Genomic DNA, 24,828 nt, shown 5'->3' with positions numbered 1-24,828 from the left:
TTTCTTTTCTTTTCTTTTCTTTTCTTTTCTTTTCTTTTCTTTTCTTTTTTCCTCTTCCTCTTCCTCTTCCTCTTCCTCTTCCTCTTCCTCTTCCTTGCTTACTGCTTTCTTATAAGCATCTTACAGCTGTTCTGAAATGTCTGTCAGGTTTATGTTTAAATAAATTACAAAAATATGCCACTATACTACACAATACCTGTGCAAATCCTAAGGAGAATGCTCTGTGATTTACACAGAGCTAAGCCCTGAGTCCAGATGCAACACCAGGTACAAATGTATTACAAGAACGAACGCTGCAGCAGAGACTTGCATGAGCCAAGGCAAACCACTAAATCTGTGCTGGCATACATGACACTTCTTCATTCTCATCCTGTCCCATCTCTGTGCCTTTCTGAAACACTTTCTTCTTCCAGAAGTTATAAGAAAAGCCACTCAGTTCCCCTTGTACCCAATTAGATACAGGAAAGTCTGGACAGGAGTAGCCAATAACAGTCCTCTTGTTTCAGGACAAGAACTGACTGTGAATGGTAAGTGGTGGTGTTCTCACTGCAGATGAAAAGCTAAGACTAGGAACTAAAACTCTAAGCAGTTAGCAAGCATTTGTTATAGACACTTGTCAACCTGCAGGATTAAATTTTGCTGTTAGATACAACTGTGTGATGCACAGCCATAGCCAGAAAACAACAAAATAAATTAAAAAAAAAATCGGGGCTGGCAGCGCCACTGAAGAATCAGTAATAACTATTCTTGCTGGACTGTGAACTTTAGTCCCTGAGCAAGATAAGGCGAGAGTGAACTCTGTCTTTAGAGGAGAGCCTAAATTTAAGCTGGAACTGCCACATGGCCTGGCCTGCAGGCAGAGCTGGTCTCCCTGCTTTCCCAGAGGGTCCACCTGGGTTTGTCCCTGAGGGAGCCATTAAACAGCTGGATGGACAGAACAGATAGGAAAAAGCACTACCGCGATAGAAGTGCCCATGCAGGGAGGGAGTGGCAATTTGAAAGACACTTTTGTGAGAAAGCAAGATCTGAATGATAGCAGCTCAACAGAAATAAACGGTACTTTCAATGGGCAGCATCAGGCGAAGTACTGTGAGGAGTAAAGCAAAGCCCGAGGGCTTTAAAGTTGGCTCTGGGGAAGGTGTGCTATGCTTGGAAAATGCAAATCTGTTTTATCGTGAAGCTTCATTCATTCATATTCACAAAGACGTGTGAATGCAAGAGGAGAAGGAGGAGTACATTCCTTATGACACACAAAAGGCTGGCAAGTGAGAAAAGTTCAAGGGAAGAGCAGAGAAGCGCCTGTTTATTTCTAAGGAGCATCTGTAAAGGATAAAACTTTATCATTTCCAGGAAATGATGTGATATGTTGCTGAAACTGCTGGATGACACTAACTACAGATCCATCAGCCGCTGAGGAGAGCTGTCTCCTCTTAGCTGTCTTTTTCTAGTTAATCTCTGGCTTCACAACATGAGACTGTTCTACTTATATCACGAGCAAGCAAGAAGCCAAGATACATCACATGCAGCTATGGGCTAAATGTACATCATGAGCACCAGCAAGCTATCATGTATCATATACATGCAATAAGTGGTCAGCTTTAAAGATCCCACAATATTTATTGGAATTCACGGACATGAAGGAAGTGCTTTTATTGCATGCTTTTTAGGTCACAGATGCCTGAGCAACCACCCATCAACATTTTCCTATCCAAGCTGGATGTCTCATAAAAATGCAGTAGAGAATTCAGCTGTCTAGTTTTTGTGATGGGAACTGTTGTTAGATCATAACTTTTAACACAGAAAAATTATTAGCCTTCAACTCAAACACAACACTGCTGTTACAGAGAAGAGCAAATAATGCTACTGCACATAACCCGGTGAGTTACTTTTCTGACCGGATAAGCAGCTAGTGCTCTAGAAGAAACATGCCACTGCCTCGTGGGGCAGGGAATGTTTGGAAGAGCTGCTATAATTCTCCTGCCCTTTTTGCATTCATTGCTGGACCAAGTGGTGTTTGTGCACCTGACCAGCTGGAATTAAACGCTGCAGAGTGTGTGATCCCCTCACTGAACAAAATCCCTGTGTTGGGCAGGCCCAAGAAAAGGAGGTGTAATCACAACTTGTTCTGCTGGTCAGCTGCACCTTTCTGGTTTTCATGTGGATTGGCTATATAGAAACAGTTAATCTGAGCTACATCTTTAGGTAAATAAAGTCTACATCAAACACTGCCGGAACTTCTCCTTTGTTATACTTTTCCCAGCCAGTCACTGACCTGAGATAACGGCTTCTTCCGTCCACAGTTTATGCCTCCAATGAAAATCATATTGGGCATCACGGGTGTGGGATAGTCAAAGACAAAGTCAAGTCTCTTCAGCCAAATGGATCCATGGCTTAAAAGCTCTGTAACTGTCATCGGCTTTTGCAGAAAGTCTGAGGCCAGTCTTTCGAATGGTGAAAAGATAATTCTGCAGGTGAAAGCCTCTGAAATGGTGATCAGTACGTTCTTGACTCTCTGAGGAAATGTCATATGGTCTGTATTGAGGGAGAACATTCGTGGGACGTAGGACGGTGGGTCTGGACTCTGAGCGGCGTGAATGTCTATAGCACATGGAACAGCCCGCAAGAAGAAAGCAGTAGGAATAGAAAAATGCAAAGCAATTATTTGTCCACACGGTGTCACAGGATCTGTAAATAGTACATCAAATTTGCTTTCTTCAATAAATTTCATCATCTCTTTGTTGTGCAGTAGGGAACTGCAAGCAGCTTCAAAGATGGCAGAACTCTTTTTAAAAAGCTCCCAAATATTCAAAAATCTGGAAATAAAAGGCTGCTCATTAAAACTGTTTGCAGTAAGTGAATGCAGAAATTCTTCCATCTCTTCCTGTTTGAAAGGTACAGGGTATGTTTTCAGCGTGTACCACTCTGAAGAATCTACGAGCGTTTTCATCTCTGGTGCCATGACAATTATTTCATGCCCTCTCTTGCTCAGCTCAATCAGCACTTCCTTCATGCTGAGCCAGTGACTGCCCTCCATCGGGATCACCAGCAGCTTCCCAGCAGCAGCAGTACCCAGGCAGCACAAGAAGGGGAGCAGCCCAGCCACCAGCATGTTTGGAGTTGAACAGACAGGAGCCCAAGTGAGCGAGAGGCCAGGGGTGGTTAGCAAGCTTTTGTAGCTACGATCCACCTACGCAAATACACCCTTGGCAATGCTTTTTCACGATACCTTTGCCCTTTTTGACTTGCCGCACATTTCATGTGTTTAGCAGTTTGCACGCAATGGGATTCACATTGGAAGATTAATTATTACAAAAGGTTGAACTGGGTTTTGTTCTTCAAAAGCTGGTTTGCACAATCACGAGAAAGGCGTGTCTTCTGCCATAAACTTGGCTCTCCCAAGCTGTGACCTCAGCTCAGTGCCTCAGCCTTCTCTTCTTTGTCCCGTACTAGGACCACTGACTGATGATCCTTCTTACCATCAGCAGCCCAGCCATGCAGACCCCACCTCATCTCGTATTCCTTACCCAAACCACAGCAGCAATCTCTCCTGTTCACCCTTCTTGCCTCTGAGCACAGCAGGCTGGGAGCTGCCAGGTAAATCTGCTCTGCTCAGTGTTGGCTGACTGCTGTAATGCCACGGACTGCAAGCAACTAGTGTTACTGAGCCATAGGGTTAAGTGTTCATGGAAAGCAATAAGAGCCCAGGTTTAGCCTGTGGCTCAGTTAGCCTCACGTGCAGCCAGGCAGCACCAATTAGCAGCTACGGGCATGTGAGCACAAGTCACGCAGGCAGCTGGGAATGACTCCTGCCTGTCCCTTGTTCTTTGCCCAGAAAGGCTTGGCTTTTTGTCAGAGCTACTCCTCCCACAACTGGGCATTTTTCTCTAGTGACCACACATCTGGAATAATCCATGAGGAGCCAAGTCCCCCGTGATCTCTCACTGTGCTCTTACTGCTACGTTTACTCAATGCAGCGCAACTGCAGCTCTGATGTGGAAAGGAGATGGGGACCCATCCGCCTCATCCCTGCCCAGGTCGGACTGTGGTATCTGGGCACCCAATATACCCTGTGCCTGCCCCTTTCCCAGGGATGGTCTCAGGATGTTGAGCTGTACATGGCTGTTGTGTGAGCTGTCACAACATGTGAACATGCCACAGCAATCTCAGATACAGATGGAGAGTGTTTGTTAGCAATGCCAGGTAAATCCAGGTAAGCTTCACTTACTTGTAAGAACACTTCCCAGGTTGCAGAGGTGGTGCTGGGCCACCTTCAGCTGGTCACATGCCTAGGTTTTATTCATCCATGTGATTGTATCATACTTGTCTCCCATTCAAATTCTTTTCATAGTTCTTATCAGCATGAGCTAAGAGCTTTGGTCTTCTGATCACTTCTCACTGCAGCACACTCGTGAAGTAGGGCAGGACCATCCTAGCCATCTTACGGCAACACCAGCACAAGGGAAAACACGAAGCTTGCCCAAAGAAGATCTGTCTGAGTGGAAAATTATCTCACAAACCTGTGTGATGCTTTTAGTCCTGTGTAAGGCTTCCTCTCCCATCAAGCACAAAATATCTGCCTCAGATACATGTACCTTCGACAGGCTTTTACCATTCTTGCAGCTGATTCCTCGAGTGAAGAGAAGGTGGGGCATAAAAGGAGTGGTATCTTGGTATCCAAATAGAGCCCTTTGATAAAATGATGGTGGATGGACATCTCTCCAGACTTTAAACCACTGTTTAAACCTGGCACAAATGTCCTTAGAAGGCAGGCTCTATCACTTGCTGACAAGGAGGTTCAGCACCTGCTAGGAGACTGCCACGTTGTTTGTGCAGCTGGTAGAGCTCCTTGGGATATAAGAAATGGTATTTGGACACCTACTGGCAAGATAATCTAGCATATGTGGGGATCCATGACAGAAAGATATCCACAGAACAGGTGGACTGCTAGGATTACCCCACATGGACATACTTAGTCTATACGGGGTGTACCAAAATCACTCTTATCCGTATAGTGCTGGAGTCCTCCATCCCACTGCAGGCTGTTGAGTTGTTACAGTATAGTAATTTTTATAAGCATTTTGTTTTCCAATTCAACTAAAGCAAATGGTACAGTGAAATATAACTTACACTAAAGATAAATATGAAAAATCAATGTTGAACTACCTGTGTCATTTTTTAAACAACAAAGACTAGTTGGTTCAATTGAGAAAAGTGATTTTTTTTTTCCATTGATGCAAACCTGCATTTTTGAAGATAAGCAGCCAACTGAAAATCTTTCCCCATCTCTACAAATAACTTCCATCTAACCCCTCATACTATCGGGTGTAAAATTAAGTTGCAAAACAGAAGTTCACTGCTGAACATCAGATAACATAAACCAACATGTTTCTAGTTCATGAACTTACGAGTTCATAGCCTGTGTCAGTTCAGTTCATGACTCAAACAGTTCATGAACTCTGTGGGGCCAGATACTTCTTGGTGGTATACTGCTGAGTCATTAAATGATGGTGGTCACCTCTCACAGTAAAAGTTTATGTATCAGTAGGTGATTAGGCAGGTGTTATCTACAGGCAACGAAGACTGTACCCTGCCTTTGGTATAACAATTTGATCTTCCAGGGCATTCAAGGCTCTGTATCACTGGTGTTTCTTTCTTCTATCTGCATTTTCTGCCTGCATATTTCCAAACCTTGTGCTTTAACCTTATTGGGAACTTACCTTCAAAAAGAACAGCCAGTTCCATCACCTGCACTATCCCTGCATCAGCAGCTTAAGACAAAAGAGTAACTTAATGCGAATTTTCAAACAGCTCAGGAGAAGCTGATACACAGACACAGACCCATTGCTCATAACCATTGCAAAGGCTGTCAGATGGACTCTGGAAGAAGGTGTAACCAATCTAGACTCTGACAGATGAAGAGAGGCAGTCACACACTTCCTTGGTGGAGCCTTTGGGAACATGCCAGAGGGAAGGGATGCCATCCAGAGGGCCCTGGGCAGGCCTGAGAGGTGGGCCCTTGTAAACCTTCAATCCAGTGGCCCAGCTTTAATGGGAAGACAGATCCTCTCTTGATTAAATTACCCAGGAACAGTTGGGCCCGGGGGTTTGAATCCCCTCACAGGGAGGCACAAGCCGGAGTTCACCTTGCCTGAGGGAGATCTGATTGCTGGGCCATTATAAAAAAATGCCTGGTGATAATATGCCAGCTCTGACTAGGATGGTGCGGACCCCTTGTTTTGCTGGCATTCACTGCTTTCCTCTGTGCCCTCAGGGCTTGTCTGGAGGAATGTTTTGTCTTTACGCATTTAAAAGCAATGCCAGACCAAAGACCAAAAACTGTGGAAGAGGTGAGGAAGCAAAAGAAAGAATAAAAGCCAGAGAAATTAAAGGCAAACCATTTTAATAAGACTCAGAGTACAACAGACAAATAAAGTTTGAAGTTCTTAGATTAGCACAGATTCAGCTGGGGTCAGATCTAAGCCAAATAATTGGTATTCAGAAAACTTGAAACAAGAACATAACTTGGTAGGTTTACAAGTGTTTGCTGTTCATTATCCAGTAGCAAAGGGCACTGGTGTCACTTGCAGGTTTGAATGCTCTGCTGCTCATTACTGAGTCCACTTGTATTTGCGGAAGAACACCTCGGAGAATTTACAAGAAAAGAGACCTCAAAGTGCAAGAGCTGTGTGCCAGCTCTTGGCAGTAGGAGGAAAGTCTTCCCCACTGCATGCAGAGGGACAGAAATTAAACATGTCTTAAGCTTGGATCACCCATGACTGCAGATTTGTCTTCTTCTTGTGAGTCTCTCTCACAATACGCAGGCTCTTGTGCATCACAGACAAAACATTGGGTTACCCCAGGGTGTCTTTTTGAGCTGGCAAGGAATATTGCAGCAATGGAGCAGTGCTGCAAGGGCATGCAAATAGCTTTGAGGACTTGAGACTGATTGGACTCACACTACCCCGAGCCATAATCATGTTAAGATATTAGGGTGCAGTTGAGTTTACCGTTCACCCTGTGATTGCTTCAGCTGGAAGAGGTGTTAATAACACCAGGACAGACTGGCTGCCATGTGGATTCCTTCTCATCTAAGCAGCAAACAGTGAGTGGCACTTAGGGAAGAAGCAATCTAGAGGTGTTGTTTCACCTACTCAATTTGTTTTCCTGTTGTTAGATGAGATTGCTTACACCCTTATACTCTGGGTTTTGCAAGCAGTAAAAAGTTGTTCGAACACCTGAGTGTGAGGACAGCACAATTTGATTTCCCAGGTTTTTGGATGATGGATAGGGCTTCTAGATTTTGTCAGAAGGAATCCTTGTGTAATTGAACCCAGTCCTTTTTTGATGCTCAAGTGTCATGGCAAAAGGATTACAGCAGCTTGGTAGCTGCTAGCATGAACCTCCCTGATTTCCTCCTTTTCATAGCTATGGACATATACTGTTATTCACCTGCACAGAATGAGGAAGTATGGCTAGCGTGACTTCAGAGGGAAAACAACTCATTGAACTGCAAGTTGGGAAGTAATTTGAAGTCTTCGCAGTAGCAAGAAGCAGCAGGCAGCTAAGGAAACCACAGAACACAGATCGTTTTTAGGGCAGCCCTCTTCTAAGCAGTAAATAGAGATCATATGAAAACGACAGTATGTGATCCTGAAATTATTGACTGTATCCTAACAGAAAGATAAGTGACTTTTAAGGCTGCCCAGGTAACTGTAATTGGAACATTTCCTGATTTTTTGTAGAGCAATGTGATTGATGTTTGTAAATTTAATACTCTTATAACATTTCTCGATTTTTGCACTTAGACCTCTGTCAAATATTTTTACCTTTACATGCACCTTTAGAATCATATTAAAGAAGGCTAACTTGTCCAGAAGACAAACTTGTCATGGGAAGGGAAACAAAGGCAGTAGTTCCATTTGATATGAAGGAATTTTTGTAGAAAGAAGTGTTTTCTAGCCTCCTTCTATATCTTTTCTTTGAAATATGGGAAGCACAGTGATTTGGACAAGAACAGACTGAAGAGGACAGTGAGATGAACACTTTAGTTAGACTAACCATTTCAGGCTGATGCGTGCTGTGCAATGAAGATGCACAATGCACGGCAGTTAATTTTTTCCCCCCACAAGTAGTACTGCTTTTATTTGCCTGATGTGTATTTTGCCATTGCAATGTAAGGCAGATGAGCAGTGTGGCTAGTTTTAAAGGTGTTCAACAACTTTACAAATACTGGCATGATATAGGACTGCTCTAAAATGTCAGTAAGCTCATCGACACCTTGAATATTGCACCAGAAGATGAGCCTATTATTCGGTTCATGAACAGAGTGATGATTGCAACCTCAGTGCTGAAAATGAAGAGTTGCCCTGTGCCTGTACTACATCACCTACCCATGTTAGAAAAGTAATGGTACCCTCAGACATGTGAGTCCTTTCTGAGGACACACAGTGACATTTGGGTTGTGCAGGTTTTGAAAAGCGTGTGTCTGTGTACCAGGTACGTCTGTGTGTTGTGGTACTGCTTACTGTATTCTTTGACTTTTTGCCAAAGTCTTTGAATTCCACTTCAATTGCATATTTCAAAGGACCAGTTAGAAATGTCTCCTTATCAGAGCTTCTCAGATGCTGCTGGCTCTGGCAAGAGGGTTTCGGAACAGGGCCTGTTTTCTTAATCCCTTTGCTGGAGGGACAAAACACAGCACCTTTGTTCAGTTATACTTCTGCTTTACTGGAGCAACTATCTTCTTGAATCAGTTTATTTCACTATTTTAAGTTGACCAGTTGTTTAAATAAGTAATTGGTGGTTTGGGTTAAAAAGCTAGAAACTTCTTTGAAAGGTTGCTATAGCTTACATCTCTGCTTTGTTTGATCAATTTACACAAACTTTGTGAACTGCCTCAAAAAAAAATGAAGCTTTGCATTTGCTTTGGTTACAAATGAGATACTCATCAAAGTGTCTCTGGACACACAGTGCGAGTTCATTTCTGGTCTCCCTAACGAGGGAACACTTATCACAACAACCTTCAGGTACTTCAGGAGTCAATATGATGCTGGCATAGGACCTCTGCCCAGTTGAGATACCAGGTCTGTTTTCTGCAAGCCTTGTATTAAACCTCCATGACATTGGGACTTGGCAACTGGATTTATGTGTCTGTTAATGAATATGTAATTGATACTGAAACAGATGGCAATGCAAATTGCAAGACAAGAGGAAACACAGCCTGAGGCAGCCAGTTATCTTAGTCAATGAATAAATGCAGTTTGTGTTTCCCCAGGCATAGTCTCGTGGTCAGATGTTGGGGGAGGAAAGGCTCTACCACTCCGCCTTAGATGAGAGTATTTCAGGATGATGTTATGGCTCAGGAGGGTCAGGGAATTTGGAATTTAATTCCCAGCTCTGTGCTGCATATGACACATCTGCCCAGTTCTGTGAAAACTTGAGCTCCTCAGCAATGCCTTCAGCTCCTGAACAGGTACTCCGTCAGGCAGTGTCAGATGTGGCACAAAGGAGCCCTCTTCTGGAACTGGGTGACAACACCAGATATTTCTGCCTGTGGAAAACTACGGAAAGTGTTGTAACAGAAAGGTCTGTGGCTTAAGCTACTCTTCTAAGAAAAGAAACCTCATTTTGAACCACTGCTCCACTGATTTATAAAAGAAAGCTGCACTCCAGGAGTGCTTTACTCATCAAAAGCCTTCAGTGCCAGCCTGTCCTTTCTTGTAACTTTGCTTCTTTATAGACATACTTCCAAATCTGACATTGAAATAGAAAATGTATTTTTGACCTACAGAGGATAAAATGTATTTCAGAGTGATCAAAAAAAATGCCAGGGAAACAGGAGATCCATGTCATTATCCTACAGGTGGTTATTAAGGTACAGCAGCACTGAGGGGAAAACCTGAGAGAGAGCCCAAGGAAGCAAGGGAGCTGTGAGTGGCACTGCCCTCCGGCTGGATGCTTGCATTGCCTCCTGCCACACATCTCCAGCCACAAAGAGGCTGCCTGCAGATGCAGTAAACTTGAGAGTGTTGTAATCCTAAACAGCCCTGCTTGCTCATCTCACTGCAAGATAAGCAGCCTCCTAGCTCAGGGAGTTCATGTCGGGCCACCTACAGGCAGGTCTAAGCCTGTGACTGTCACTGTGCCACTCTGACAGAACTACAAATGCCTGGATTTGCTAAAGGACAAAGTGACAATGCCTAGCCAAGCACCATTACCCTTCTCTTGGATGCAAAGGCCTATGCATCTAATGATTCTCCTGCACAAAACCTGGATAATTACAGCTGCAGCCCATCAGAACGTGCAGAATGATTCCTAGAGCTGTTTCCTGGTGTAAACCACTCAGAAATCCTCTCCCAAACAGCATGGGTAGGAGTAAAGCACAATTAGCAACTGTCGCTCCACACAAGAGCATCAAAAGAGAGCATCAAAGCCACCATGATAGGACACTCTGTCACTTCCTTCTTACTGAACAGGCTCCTGCAGGGAGAAAATATCACCCTGGCAGTGTTGTACTGAGCAGTTACAGACTACTAGAACATGAAGTGGGACAGGCTGTCGCCGCAGAGCCTTACAGAAGTTCACCTGCCCAGCTCTTCTCTTGTGTAAAGCACTGGATGTATTTCCAGTGTGTCGTCTACATAGTGGTTTGTAGATCATCAGCAAGCGCATTTTGTGCCCATTCTGCCTGAGCTTTTCCAATACTGGACTCATGCTAAGCCAGTGGCTTTCACCTTAGACGGTACTAGAAGTATCCCACTGATCTGAAAGCTCAGGGAACATCATAAAAAGCACCTGCGTAGCAAGCCAATGAAGAAATAAGACAACTAATGTCTTCTAGGCCTGTATGGAACCCCAAAGAAAATCCCAAGAAAACTCTTCAAGAAGGGAAGTTCAGGAGCAGGTCTTATCACCCGAAGTCAATCATTCACAGGGTTGGTTTCATTACAATTAGTAGTTATCATAAGAGCTCTGGGCACAGTGCTGAGCTTATTGCTTAACCACGTAAATGATTTCCAGATCTCATATTAGTTCTCAGTTTGGCATACAAAATGAATTGACAGCCTGACACTGGACATCAAGTAATGCTGAGGAATGCTGTAAGAAAGCAGCAGTAATCTGCATGCAGAGCAGCCTCCCAGCCACCAGCAATAAGTGGCTCAGGGAGCTCTTGAAACAAACTGTATTGTTGACATTGAATATTGTTTATATTGTCTTTGTTCTGTCTTTATATTACACATATCTATGGTTTTTTTTCCTTTTTTTTTTTTTTTTTATGAACTTGTCTATTCCCTTGTTGAACTCCTGTAACATTTTTCCATGTATAATGGCCACTGTCAAGGCATTTCAAAGCTTGCCTATACATGGGAAGAAAAATCACCTTCCTGTCTTTGCTCTGAAACCATTAAATCAATACCTGATTTTTCCAAGCATCCCCTAGTTTTTACCCGACAAGAAACATAGAACAATCATTCTTCACACATCTTGCCCATGTCATTCACAATTTCTGAGACCTTTGTTCTATAGATCTGCTTTTTCGATCACAAAATAGATCTTGCTCAAACCTTTTACCAGCCCTCTCACCTTCTTCTGTACTTTTGCAGTTCTACCATATTTCCTCTGAGATGAGGGGTCGGACAATATTCAGAATGAAAGTATGCCATGGACTTATTGAGTAGCTCAGAGAGCTTTTCCCTCTTCTTCTTTTTCCCTTTCTTTCCTAGTCATTCTAACCTTTTGTTTTCCTATCTGTTGAGCAATGGGCTACCAGGTTTCAGAGAGCCATCTATTTTTATCACATGACTATATTTATGAACAAAGATGATTAACCTAGAGTTTACAACTGTGTATGGTTAGGCAGACTTTTTTCACCCATGTGACTCCCTTTGCGTATTTACAATTCGCTACCTTATGGCCTTGCTGGTGGGTAGTTCCGAGTGAAATAGGAGTGATTCTTCTGTTCTCTGTAGAAAATGTAGGTAGAAAAGCCAGAGTGAAGTTAGGAGGAATACACAAGGTTTTTAAAGATGCAGAACATATGATTTCCACTCAATGACAAACATCAGTATGAAGACAGGAGACAGCAGGTATAAAATAAAGGCAGGAGGTTCTACCCCTTTGGAAAGCAGCAAGCTACAACGTGTTTGCAGCTCTGAGACCTTCAGGATATAAAAGCATACAGAAGACTAATGTCACGCAATCAGAAAGAACATGCCATGGTACCTCTTAAATCTAAAACTACTAAGTGCCACTCCCTCGAGTTTAACACTAGAGAATGTCTGCAGTCAGCTTATTTTTTATTTGCCTAAGAGCAGTTCAGTGGAGTCTGTGTAAGCCCATCAGAGAATATAAAAGAAGGAAAAAAATAGAAAAAAATCAACTCAAAGATGCTGTAGTGCAATCATGTAGTGATATTGTGTGACCACAATTCAGAAGTGAGGAAGTAATTTCACGGCAATATAATATGTGCCTGGTAAGAAATATATGGTGCTATTAATTGTTTTTAACTTTCTAGATTAGCTTTAAAAATCCCACAGAACAGTTCTTATAAATGTCAAGAAACACATAATAAAAACATCCCTGATTTTGCATATGTGCTTCATAAAATACACTATTTTAGAATAATTCTTTCAATTTCAGCTTGAGATTTATGTTTCACCATGATGTACAAACAGAATTAACATAGACTGCCAGTTAGGAAACCGTATGTTATGAAAATATAACCAAAGCAAATTAACTGACTTTTCTGAGCCTAGAATTAATGACAACAGCAACAACAAAAGACTCTCAAAGCATGGTCTTTGGGGTTTTAGTCAGACGAAAGAAATATATGCCAGAATTCATGAAAGTGAAACCAAAATTGCATCAGACTGAAGAATAAAATAAATATTCACTGAGGACGGTAGCTGGCTGATGAAGTCCTTTTTTTGTTGGACTTGTCAGAAAATCTTTACTAATTCAAATAACAGTCATCTGCCTCCATCAAGATAAAGACATTCCAGCCTGTGGAAAGCAACTGGCAAAAACCAGATGTATTAAATCATTACCGGATAAATAAATAAATAAATAAATTCAAGAGCACTAAACCCCCATAAGCCATGTAATTATATTTCTTTGGAAAATGTATAATTTGGAGAAAAAGAACATACCTTAGACAGTGGTTTACTCTGAGCACAGTTTACACCTCCAATGAAGACCATATTGGGCATCACCGGTCTGACATACTCAAACACAAAGTCGTATCTCAGTAGCCAAATGGAAGCACCGCTCAACAGGTCTACCAGGGATACCTCTCTTTGAAGAATTTCAGAGGAAAACTTTAATCCTTCTGTATAGAAGGCATTACAGTACACAAGCTCCAGGAGTGCAATCAATGCATTTTCCACTCTCTGGAGAAATGTCATGTTGTCCGAGTTGAATGTAAACAGTCTCGGGACATACGACAGAGGGCTTGGGCACTGTGATGCTTCATAGTGTAGATTGCAAGGAAATCCTCTCATGAAGAACACATATGGAAGAGAAAGGTAATTAGCAACTGTTGCTCCACACAAAGCAATAGGGTCTGTTAGGAGAGCATCAAAGCTACTTTGATTCAAGTACTGCATTGTTTCTGTGCTGCTGAAAAGGTTCTTGCACTGAACAAAGAACACCCGGAAAGTGTGTTTTGAGATGTTGTAGAGTGCCAGAGCATTCAGTGGGAAAGGCTGGCCAGCCAGGTTAGCAGTTAAAAACTCTTCAAAGTAATTATCCAGCTCTTCTAATGTGTAATCCACTGGGTATGTTTTCACAATGTATGACTGTCCCTTTCCCATCTGCCAGCTTACTTCTGGTGTAAGCACCACCACTTCATGTCCTCTCTCCTTGAGCTTGAGAACTAGCTGCTTCATGCTCAGCCAGTGGCTTCCATCCATGGGCACCACCAGCAGTTTCCCTCCTTTGGAGAGGCCAGGAATGAGAAGGATAAAAATCCAGGGAGCAAGCAGATAGCAGAGCCGAAAAGTCATTTTCCTGTGGTCAGAGTAGTGACTGCGAAAGCGTCTTCTTCTTCAGGCTGTAGCTTGAAGATGCTTTTGGAGGAAGCGGATGAATTTATCTGCTGAGTCGTGCTGCTTTATCATTATCTTCTAGTTAATGATTTACTGCTTTGATCTGGGCTCAGCTATGGATGAGAACTGTTGTTGTATTTTTTTTTTAATTGCTTGTAAAGCCAAATGCAGTGAGTGACCTTTTCCTGTGCTGAGTCATTGGAGTTCTTCAGCATTTAACAGAGAACTAGCTCCTCAACATCCTAATCAGATTTCTTAAGACTTCCCCCTTAATCACTCTTGTGTCTTGTCTTACCATTTAGACAGGGCCAAGCAAGGCGAGTCTGGTGAGAACAACTCCAATAGCACAGTAACAAATGAAAACAGCTTCAACACATTTCATTACAGTTGGAGTTACAGATGTTCAGAGAATCTCTCTGAAGACAGAACAGGAGAACCTTAGGATAAGAGGAATGGGCAGACGAACCACGATTTTTCAGCTAGCAGGAAATAGAGTATCCCTCCTACAGCATACAGTAACACCAAGAGACATTGAGAAGGGCTGACCTAGCATCTGAAGCAGATTTGGAGCTATCAGCGCCTAAACAATTGGATGCCTAAATGGCACTGTGACGTGGAAAAATAATGAAACATAGGATATTTAGAACCACAGGTCCATAGAATATCCTGTGTTTGAAGGGACCCACAAGGATCATCAAGTCCAACTCCTGGCTCCACACATAACCACCCAAAAATCAGACCCTATGTCTGAGAGTGTTGTCCAAATGCCTCTTGAACTGCGGCAGCTCAGTGCCGTGACCAAATCCCTGGGGAGCCTGTCCCAGTGCCCAACCACCCTCTGGGTCCAGAACCTTTTTGTGATACCCAGCCTGAAGCATACCTGTCATTCCCTCAGGTCCTCTTAGAAGCACAACTGAGATGCAGAAGCAGTATTTCTCTCCCTTCCATACCACTGTCTATGCAATGATGTTTATTACGTAGAGCTTTCTGCATGTTTTTCCTGTCAGTCTTTTTACTTCTTTTTCCTACCTTACCAACGTCTGGAACTTTTTCCTTGTGTAGTGAAGCTACAGAGTAAGTGGCAGAAAGCATTTTTCTTTTAGACACTTGATAGCTTTTCAGAAAACAAAATCTTTGGACTTTAGAGCTGGGGGAATTTTACCTTTCATCTAGGTAGAAGTGTAAGGAAAAAAATGGGTGAGTAATAACTAAAACAAGCTACTACTTCTACATTTATGCAAAATACACTTTAAAACGATCCTTTGAAGTATGAGAAGTTCAATAAACAACATTTTCTCTCGAAAATGTTTTGGTAATGGCACCCCCAGTTTGCTGACGAGGCATAAGTGAAGGCGTCCTGCCCTCCCTGAAGCCTGGGCCTCCTCTTGGGCCCCTTCAGTGCCAGGATGAGCGTTGTCCCAACTTTGCAAAACGTGTAATGGGGAAGGCAGGGGGTGCTTAATGAGAACGGAGGGGAACGCATTCCTGCTTAATGAGGAAGGAAGGCAGAGGGTGCTTAATGGGGAAGGAAGGCAGGGGGTGATTAATGGGGAAGGAAGGCAAGGGGTGCAGAGGCGAGCTCAGGACAAGTAAAGTTAATCAGTATCTCAGGAGAGCTCCCGAGCATTTGCGAGCACGCCACTATCTCCCTCGGTTGGCTTAATTATCTGGCGAAGGTTTGTTTATGAGTTAAACTTTGCCGGGTTCAAGGCAGTGCAAGGCAGCATCTGACTAAGGCGGACACCCCATCATGGCCGCCTGCAGGAAAACTACAGCCCCCAGCAGGCCTTGCGGCGAGGCCGCGCCTCCCGCCGTGCCTCGCGCGGCGCCCAGGCAAATATGGCGGCGGCGGCGGAGGGGCGGCGGCCAGGGGCTTGGGGGTGGCTCTGAGCGTGCGTTCGGGCGAGGAAAGTAAGGAAAGTAAGCATCCCGATCTTGGTGTGCTAAAATGGTAACGTGCAGCATGGCTAAGCGAAGGGTGAGAGGCTGGAGGGAGCTCGAAGCTCGGCAGTTACGTCCTGAAGCGTGGGAGGTGGGATCCAGGTGTTGGAGGTGCGCTCGGGGCAGGAAAGCCTATTGGGACGAGAATGAGATGGTTTGTTTCCTGACTGGAGCTCCTTCGTAGTGAACCCAACCGCATAGTTTTATTTTGTGGTGGGTCTTAAGTGTATATGTATTATGTGAAGTGCTAAAGAAGCATTACAGAAAAATAGAGCGAATGTTTTCATGCTGCTCAGAGCATAGCCTTTTGCTTAAAAAGTGCCCTGCCGTGAGAAGGACTAAAAATGCTTAATGTAATGCTATTTAATAAAAAGAGTTTTGGCAGGTACCTGAAGAGCTAACAGCTGGTTGAATGAGAAGCCATAAACCACAACTGGATTTTCAAAAGGTGTTCACCAAGGTTTGCCGCTGATGGCTCTTGAAGAAGTTAAGCTGACACAGGAGAAGAGGAATGTTGTTGCTTGATTAAATACTCAGCTAAATGATAGGAAACAAAAGATGAACCCTCGTAGGGAGGAGTGAGGGTTGTTACTTTGTGCCTTTTCTAGGGCCTGTTTTGTAGGGTTCAGCATGTAAACTGTCAGGGAACCACTGTGAAGTCAGGTGGTTAATTTTTCTTGTGAAGCTAGCTGATATATTGTGGTATTGTCAAGTCTCAGTAGTGAAATTTTCAGGTCTTTAAGCTACTGAACAGCTGAATGATACAATAGCAGATAGCATCGATCATAGGTGAGTCAGAAGAGATGCATCATGGGGCAGAGGCAAACAACAATCACATACATACACTGTTTATGGAAACTGTATAGTGTCAGGGTTTGAAGCGAATATACAGGAACGAAACCTTGGGATGATAAAAACTTCTTTAAAGGCAGCTCAATGTACAGTCATCGTACAAGAAGTACAAAATAGTACACTGTAATTTAGGTATAGAAACCCATGGTTTGCACCCATCTTGAGTGTTGCATGAAGATGTGGTCCCCCCATGTCAAAAAGTGTAAGGGCATCAGAGGAGGTTGATAAGGATAATTGAAGATGGGGGGAGAGGTTCAGTTGTAGGAGTGAATATGTCACTGTAGGGGCTTTTTTCTGGAGGTGACACCTGAGTGGAATATGGTAAAGAAGGTGAAGGTAGGCATAGGAATGATTATTCACTGCTTCAATATAGCTCACTGCTTATTCACTTCTAAAACAAGTATTACAACATACCACATGGAACTATGGGGTGGCAGGTACAAACAGGAGCTAGTTGGGAATCTTGGTACGTGCTGAAAGATCACAGGGCTATGGAACAGGGCTGGTAAAAAGAAGAAGCACCAGTTTGTTGCCATTGAGTTTCTGACTTTCAATATCTGGAAGTGAAGAAAATGTTTTGGTAAAATATTGCTCTATATTTACTGGTTTATTAAGTTCTTCCCACCTGAACTGACCAATTAGAGACAGACTATTTGCATAGATGGATTTGTTGAGACTCAGCACGGGCGTTTTGACAAATTTTGGGGGCCTTACTAAGTTTTCCTGCAGGTAAGTGGAACACTAGTTAATTACAGGTGTTGAGAAGGACTTTTTTTTTGTATGCATATTTCTACTGATGAAAAATTGAAATGTGACAAATTTGTTTTTAGTTAGAAGTGTTTTCAGACTTGTGTGAAGATAAACGCTTTTACTTGAGCCTTTTTGTCACATTAGTGCATGTCTCTGTATGGATCTGACACTCCTTTTTAAAGGGAACAGAATGTGAAAGAGAACGGTATAAGCAATTTTTTGATCGGGACTGAAAGGTTCGTCACAGAGGATTTGAAGAAGGTGGATTCAGTTACATTTTTTGTGTTAAATTGATTTTATGTTTTTATAGGACTGTTTTGTCTTCACAATGTTTGGGGACTTATTTGAAGAGGATTTTTCCTTTATTTCAAACAATCATTGTGGAAAAGGGAAGAAATCAAAGCCCAGAGATTCTGAGCCTCCAGCTCCCAGAGATTTCACCAACCTAAGTGGTATCAAGAATCAAGGTGGGACCTGCTACCTCAATTCCCTTCTGCAGACTCTGCTTTTCACACCGGAATTTAGAGGTACTGTGTTCAGAATCTCCTTAAAGTAATGTTGGAATTGATATCTCGCAGTGAATTGCGTTTCTAATTATTTGTTAAAGAAACACCACAAACACAGATTGTTTTCATGAACAGTTTTCACTTCAGTTTAAATAAGTTATTACAGGATACTCAGAGTTTTCTCTCTTAAATTAGTATTGCCACTTCTACGCAAAATATAAGTAATGTATGTATTATATCTTCTTAGAGGTAGCCATTTACTGCTTGTGTAAATAAGAGAGGGTATTGCTGTTCATAACATGCTATTCATTTTTGATGCAAATACTACAATTCTTGAAAAAAATGTATATTTTGCCATTTAAACACCTCCACGCTTAGGGGTACTTTATAGCTTGAACCAGTTGTAATGATGAATGATGTTGAGATACACTGTTTAATGTCTTAATCTGACCAAAAGCAAACAAATAAACAAACAACCTTGATACTTGACACTTAGGATAAAATGTCTCAAGAGAAGACATCTTTTTTTCTTAAATAGGAATTTTTCTTTACAATTACAGAGGCACTGTTCTCACTAGGACCTGAAGAGCTTGGAACTCTGGATGATATCAATAAACCAGACGCAAAGGTACTTAAAACTTTCCTGTCACTGAGTGTTGATTCATGTGGATTGAAACAATATTCTGAAATATCTCATGAGGATGAATGAAAGTCTGACTTAGATACTGGAAGACACTTTGGTTGGCTGATACTCATTTTTGCACACTAGATGCAAGTTTTCAGTGCTGTAAGCTTTTGTTTCAGAAGCAAGATGTTGAGCCTGTTTCTGCTGAATTTGATGGTAGAGATTCTTTTGTGTTCAGGAAAAGGAAAACCAATCCCAAAGTTTATACAATGCTTTTTTTGAACTGTGCTGTAACTAAAGCTACAGTGCTATGACTTATTTTTCACCAATTAAAAAAAAAGCATGCAGACTAGATGACTGCATTGAGGCTCTGAAGGTTTAACAGCCCACCCATACACAAGATGTTACGGGACTGGAATTTAGTATTTATTTTAAGAGTGCTTACTAATGCTGACTACAGAATTTCATTCTTTAGCTCTTGGGCTGAAGCTGGTTGCTTAGAAACATTTTATCTTTGTGAATCAAAGATAAATACAGGCAGCTGATCAAGCTTGTGGACATTGACTGCTCTTCACCTCATTATCCCCCCCCTTTTTTTTTTACCGATCAAGGAGTAGCTCATAAGTCAATGTCTTGATGTCTTGTTACAAGTTCTTAAGGTTTAGGATTATGAAAAATAGGACATAACGTTGTCATTGTGTACTTTGGTGGTGACTTAATTTTAAGCTGCACAGTTTTGCTTTATCACAAAACTTGTGTTCCATGACTGTATTGAGTAAGGCGAGGCATTGTACAGTTTTGGGAACCAATGTTAGCAGAAGTTTTGGTGAGAGTCAAGTAACCTGATTTATGAAAGCCTTAGACAACGGTGGCTTGTTACAAGATTTTTAATAAATTAGTTTTCTTTTTAAATCAAAATAATTGGTTTAAAGACTTTCTGATCTGCTGGGTATATTTTGCTTTATATTTCTAGGTTCGAATAATTCCGCTGCAACTTCAACGGTTATTTGCTCAGCTTCTGCTTTTAGACCAGCAGGCTGCGTCTACGACAGACCTTACTGAGAGCTTTGGGTGGAGCAGCAATGAGGTACAAACGGGCACCTGTGTCACCATCATTGATACTGAATTTTGACATGGAAAAAATTCTTAGAATATTTCAGGCTGTGGAGATAGCAGTTGATTAGGTCAACTGTTGTTTTATACTATTGTACCTCCGCAGGAAGGATGTCCTAATTGTTCCAGCAGTAACTAAGGTGCTTGTCCTTTATGTACTTAAATTTCTACCTAAATTGTTACTGTGTAACTCTGCTTAGAGTCCAGTGGAAACCTACATAGGTGAAAGTGTCTCATGTGGGGTGGATTTTATTTTATATACTTGTAGCTACTACAAAAAGCATAAGTTAAGAATAATGTAATAAATTTCTTTTGGGGTAGTAAATACATGGGTAACAATTGAGGCAGCTCTCTGCCACACTTAATGTAAGTTTGCTTGTTTTTTAAGCAATAAGCATAGCAGATGGCACTTCTTATTTCTTCAAGTTTTTTTTATCATGCAGGAAATGAGGCAGCACGATGTGCAGGAATTAAATCGGATTCTGTTTAGTGCTTTGGAGACTTCCCTTGTGGGGACTTCGGGTCATGACCTTATTAATCGATTGTACCATGGAACTGTTGTCAACCAGATTGTTTGTAAAGAATGCAAGAATATCAGTGAGAGACAGGTAAAGCTGGAGGATATTCCAGGATAGGTTTCTGTTTGGTCTTTTGAAGATGCTTAAAATGATTTTTCCCCAACTCAAAAAAAAAAAGACAACTTTCTGAAGTGTCACTAGTAGTCTTCTTGAATCTGGGTAGTGTATATTGATTAGGGCGCTGCGGACTTGCAAACACATGAAAATTATGCATGACTTTGTTGCTAAATCTTGGCTGGCATTTGCTAAACCACCTACATCAAAAAGTGACTCACTAGGAAAAAGAAAAAAAAAATAGCATTATTAGATCTGTGTTGCAAATGTTGCCTGTAGTAGATAGCAGACAGCTGAACAGTTGGGGTGTAACAACAGTAAAACATATCTTTACATTGTTATACTGCTCCTTGTAATAAAAAAATTAAAATCTAGGGTGTATGTTCTTTCCCATCAATGATGAAAGCAAAATGAGTGCTCACATCTGCCACAGCAAATGGGATGAGTATCTTTCTATAATGTACTGTAAATTTACACTACTTACTGTCTCTTTTGTTGTATTTCTGCATAGGAAGATTTCTTAGACCTAACAGTGGCAGTAAAAGGTGTAGCTGGCTTGGAGGAGGCCCTGTGGAACATGTACGTGGAAGAAGAATACTTTGAAAATGAGAACTTGTATCGATGCGGAGCCTGTGATAAACTTGTTGAAGCTTCAAAGGTAATGCGTTAGGTCACTCAGTATTTGATTTGCTAACAATTAGAAACTTCACTTACGTGTGCGTCCACCCTGTAACCCTGAGATAAAAAATCTGCACCTTTCTTGTTGTATACCACCAGATTAGAATACCAAAAACAGACCTGCATGTTAAAGCTCAGCAGCTATGTCATCAAAACCTTATGTGACTCTTTTCTTGACTTGAGTATTGTCTCTGGCTTTAGTATAGCCAATGGTGAATAGGTTGCTAGGCCATATAGAAAAGAACAAAGTAAACTACATGGAAATTCTCACATGAAGAGCACAGATAACAAGCAACTCTTGCTCTACCCAGGGAAATAGACTCTCTTGGTTCAGGTATTGGGTTGTTTGCTGCTGAGCAGGTTTTTGCAGTGATACATTAACATACTGAAAACATCTGTTATGGTGCTGTATAGTGCTAGAGCCTTCAGGTGAGTAACAACAGACTCGTGAAAGGAACTAATCAGGTCTGGCAGCCTCACCTCGAGTACTGTGTGCAGTTCTGGGCACCGCAGTACAAAAAGGACGTTAAACTGTTGGAGAGTGTCCAGAGGAGGGCGGTGAAGATGGTGAAGGGCCTAGAGGGGAAGACCTATGAGGAGCAGCTGAGGTCACTGGGCCTGTTTAGCCTGGAGAAGAGGAGGCTGAGGGGGGACCTCATCGCAGTCTACAACTTCCTCGCGAGGGGGAGTGGAGAGGCAGGTGACCTGTTCTCCGTTATCACCAGTGACATGACCCACGGGAACGGTGTCAAGCTGAGGCAGGAGAAGTTTAGGCTGGACATCAGGAAGAGGTTCTTCACCGAGAGGGTGGTTGCGCACTGGAACAGGCTCCCCAGTGAAGTAGTCATTGCACCAAGCCTGTCTGAATTTAAGAAGAGATTGGACTGTGCACTTAGTCACGTGGTCTAAACTTTTGGGTAGATCTGTGCGGTGCCAGGAGTTGGACTTGATGATCCTTATGGGTCCCTTCCAACTTGGGACATTCTATGATTCTATATGTAATCCACTGGGTATGTTTTCACAATGTATAACTGTCCCTTTCCCATCTGCCAGCTTACTTCTGGTATAAGCACCACCACTTCATGTCCTCTCTCCTTGAGCTTGAGAACTAGCTGCTTCATGCTCAGCCAGTGGCTTCCATCCATGGGCGCCACCAGCAGTTTCCCTCCTTTGGAGGGGCCAGGAATGAGAAGGATAAAAATCCAGGGAGCAAGCAGATAGCAGAGCCGAAAAGTCATTTTCCTGTGGTCAGAGTAGTGACTGCGAAAGCGTCTTCTTCTTCAGGCTGTAGCTTGAAGATGCTTTTGGAAGAAGTGGATGGATTTATCTGCTGAGTTGTGCTGCTTTGTCATTATCTTCTAGTTAATGATTTACTGCTTTGATCTGGGCTCAGCTATGGATGAGAACTGTTGTTGTATTTTTTTTTTTAGTTGCTTGTAAAGCCAAATGCAGTGAGTGACCTTTTCCTGTGCTGAGTCATTGGAGTTCATCAGGGGTCAGCTGAGAGCTGTCGACATTAAGCCTGTGTTGAGAGCAATCCCTAGGAGCATAGGGACATCCAGACTGGAGAGCTCCTTCCTTTGGCTTGGTTTTCTGCCTTCACTGCTGAGCACCTTGGGAAAGTTTCAGGTGCTTGACACTTGCTAACACAGAACGTGTTAATCCTTCAGAGGAGTTGTGTATGTGGCCCTGAATGCTCTTAAGTGGTGGCATGGCTGAAGATATGGTTACTTTGTCTGCCAGCGTACTTTACTGCATCCTTGTGCTGAAAACCAGTCCTTGTTTTGTTGTTTTACAATTCAGAGTAGTTTCCCCATCATAGTAATCAAATTTGTGAATACTCCTGTGTCTTGTCTGTGCTCTTTGCCAGGGCCTGGGAAAGGCAGTTGTGTGAGTGCTTTACTAGAGCTGTAGGTCTTTGAATTGTAGGTCCCTTCAGGATGGGACAAAATGGTGTTTGGTGTTCGTGTTTGTTTTTGATGTCATGCAGTTTTTCAGAAAAAAAAGTTGCCCATTTTTCCTCATATTCCTGGTATTTTTTGTAAAGAAGCAGCAGACATAGCTGTTAGTGCACTCTGCCTTTGTATTTTGCCCTCTTCACAACAGCGAAGCTCTTTGGCCTGCTTTGGACATTCTTCTGTGTCACTTTGAGTGTGATCCAAACCTTGCAACATGCCTAATGTGGAAGGCAGGAGGTGCAGAGGCAAATTCAGGACAGGTGAAGTTAATCAGTACCTTAGGAGAGTTCATGAAAGTTTGCCACTGCCTCATGTGGCTTGTTTATGGGGGTTTGAGTTAAAATTTGCCCGGTTCAAGGGAGTGCAAGGTAACAGTTGGCTACCTCTGAAACTTGGTCATGTAGCCAGCACTAGGGAGGCAGTTGTCTAACAGCATGACCCTCTGCATGCACCTAGCTTGTTTCAAAGACAAGGTGATCCATACCTATTCACGCCACTCCTCTCTTCCTTCAGTTTTCTGAGGGTCTTTGGAAATTTTCTCCCCTCTTTTGTCCTGACCTCTAAAAAAAATGAGTATTGAAAAATCTTGCGTTCAAGAACTTTATCAAACTTTAATCATACAGTCTGATTAGCACTCTAAACTTGGAAGACCTGCTTTGAACAGCAAAATCCTGTGTGCCTCTGCAAAGTAGTCTTCACAACTGATGCAAATGGAATACCTAGTTCTAATTTTCTTGAGCCGTGCATGTGTTCCTGATGAACCCTGTTATGGCTGTGTAAATGGAGAGTTGGATAGAGACACTGGAAGCACTCAGAGGCCACCGAATCTATGCTTACATTCAGAGCATAGCTGTTCATAGCATAGTTCAGAGCATGGCAAAGCTATCGTGAAGCTCTTGCTCTGCTGTAGCACCTGCAAAGTGGGAGCTGAGTTTGTGTGTTCTCTCTGGGCTCCTGGGAGCTGTGTGGGTCTGGTGATGGCACGTGCTGTGCAAGGGGTCAAGAGCAAAGTTGCTGGGAAAGCACTGCATAGCCTGACCTCGTGGGAGAGCACAAGCCCGGGGATTTGAAGCAATTGCTTCATAGAGTAAAATTGGTGAAAATCCTCTCACAAAGAACATGTGGTGTTTGGAAATGGAAACTACTGACTTGAATTTCAGCACTGTTCTGTTTCATCTTTGTAGCAGGATAAAGTATGAGACTGATGATCGGGGAAGATGTAGGTTGTCACAGAAGTGAAGGATCTCGGTTGCTTTCTAGAATGGCTAGTTGACAGGGGAATTGAGAATTAGGGAAGACATTTTCTAGTAATGAAAACACTGGCCATGTCTGCCTCCTTGTAAAGCTTTGCTGGAAAATAAAGGTTTGACCATAGCAAGGTGGGAGCATTATTCTGTATAACAATATGCATATAACTTTTTTTATCGTTTTGCAGTCTGCTAAACTACGTAAGTTGCCTCCCTTTCTCACCATTTCTCTCCTGAGATTTAACTTTGACTTTGAGAAGTGTGAACGATACAAGGAAACGAGTTGCTATACGTTCCCTATCCAGATAAACCTGAGGCCTTTTTGTGAGCAGGTTTGTACTGTTATATTTGTTAAAGTTTCTATATACTCAGCAGAGAACTAATATCTCAGGATAAGGTATCTTTAATTTTGCATTTTGTCGAAGCCAGATGTTAAGGAAACTTTGTGGGTTTCTCCTGTGTCCCTAGTTCCAATGCTTTT

The 24,828-nt window shown here is 42.5% G+C and overlaps 2 protein-coding genes across 11 annotated transcripts in view; one reads left to right on the top strand and one right to left on the bottom strand.

Annotated features, from left to right (window-relative positions):
- Positions 1–14,093, bottom strand: part of LOC310901557 (UDP-glucuronosyltransferase 1A1-like) — a 40,893-nt gene extending 26,800 nt beyond the window's left edge. Inside the window, exon 1 of one of the 2 annotated variants that reach the window (XM_083841377.1) lies at positions 13,149–14,093. In XM_083841377.1, the coding sequence (XP_083697503.1) occupies positions 13,149–14,003 (855 nt within the window). In that variant the 5' untranslated portion in view covers positions 14,004–14,093. Of the gene's footprint in view, positions 1–2,272; positions 3,146–13,148 lie in introns of those variants that run through there. The other variant, XM_083841379.1, reaches the window with a different exon arrangement.
- A 1,370-nt stretch (positions 14,094–15,463) lies between these two features.
- USP40 (ubiquitin specific peptidase 40) overlaps positions 15,464–24,828 on the top strand; it is a gene marked incomplete at its 3' end in the record, with an annotated part of 36,125 nt that continues 26,760 nt past the window's right edge. For 4 of the 9 annotated variants that reach the window (XR_014585897.1, XR_014585898.1, XR_014585899.1 and 1 more), the window contains exons 1-7: positions 15,476–15,965; positions 17,899–18,115; positions 18,655–18,722; positions 19,693–19,806; positions 20,276–20,440; positions 20,976–21,122; positions 24,536–24,679. Coding sequence is in view for 6 of the 9 variants with exons in the window: in XM_083841365.1 (XP_083697491.1) it covers positions 17,917–18,115; positions 18,655–18,722; positions 19,693–19,806; positions 20,276–20,440; positions 20,976–21,122; positions 24,536–24,679 (837 nt within the window). Of the gene's footprint in view, positions 15,966–17,898; positions 18,116–18,654; positions 18,723–19,692; positions 19,807–20,275; positions 20,441–20,975; positions 21,123–24,535; positions 24,680–24,828 lie in introns of all 9 variants that reach the window. The other 5 variants (XM_083841369.1, XM_083841368.1, XM_083841370.1 and 2 more) reach the window with 5 other exon arrangements.

The sequence above is a fragment of the Anser anser genome, assembly GCF_964211835.1.
Source record: "Anser anser genome assembly, chromosome: 6".
In the NCBI taxonomy this organism is placed as follows: domain Eukaryota; kingdom Metazoa; phylum Chordata; class Aves; order Anseriformes; family Anatidae; genus Anser; species Anser anser.
This window is presented reverse-complemented; position numbering and strand designations above follow the sequence as displayed.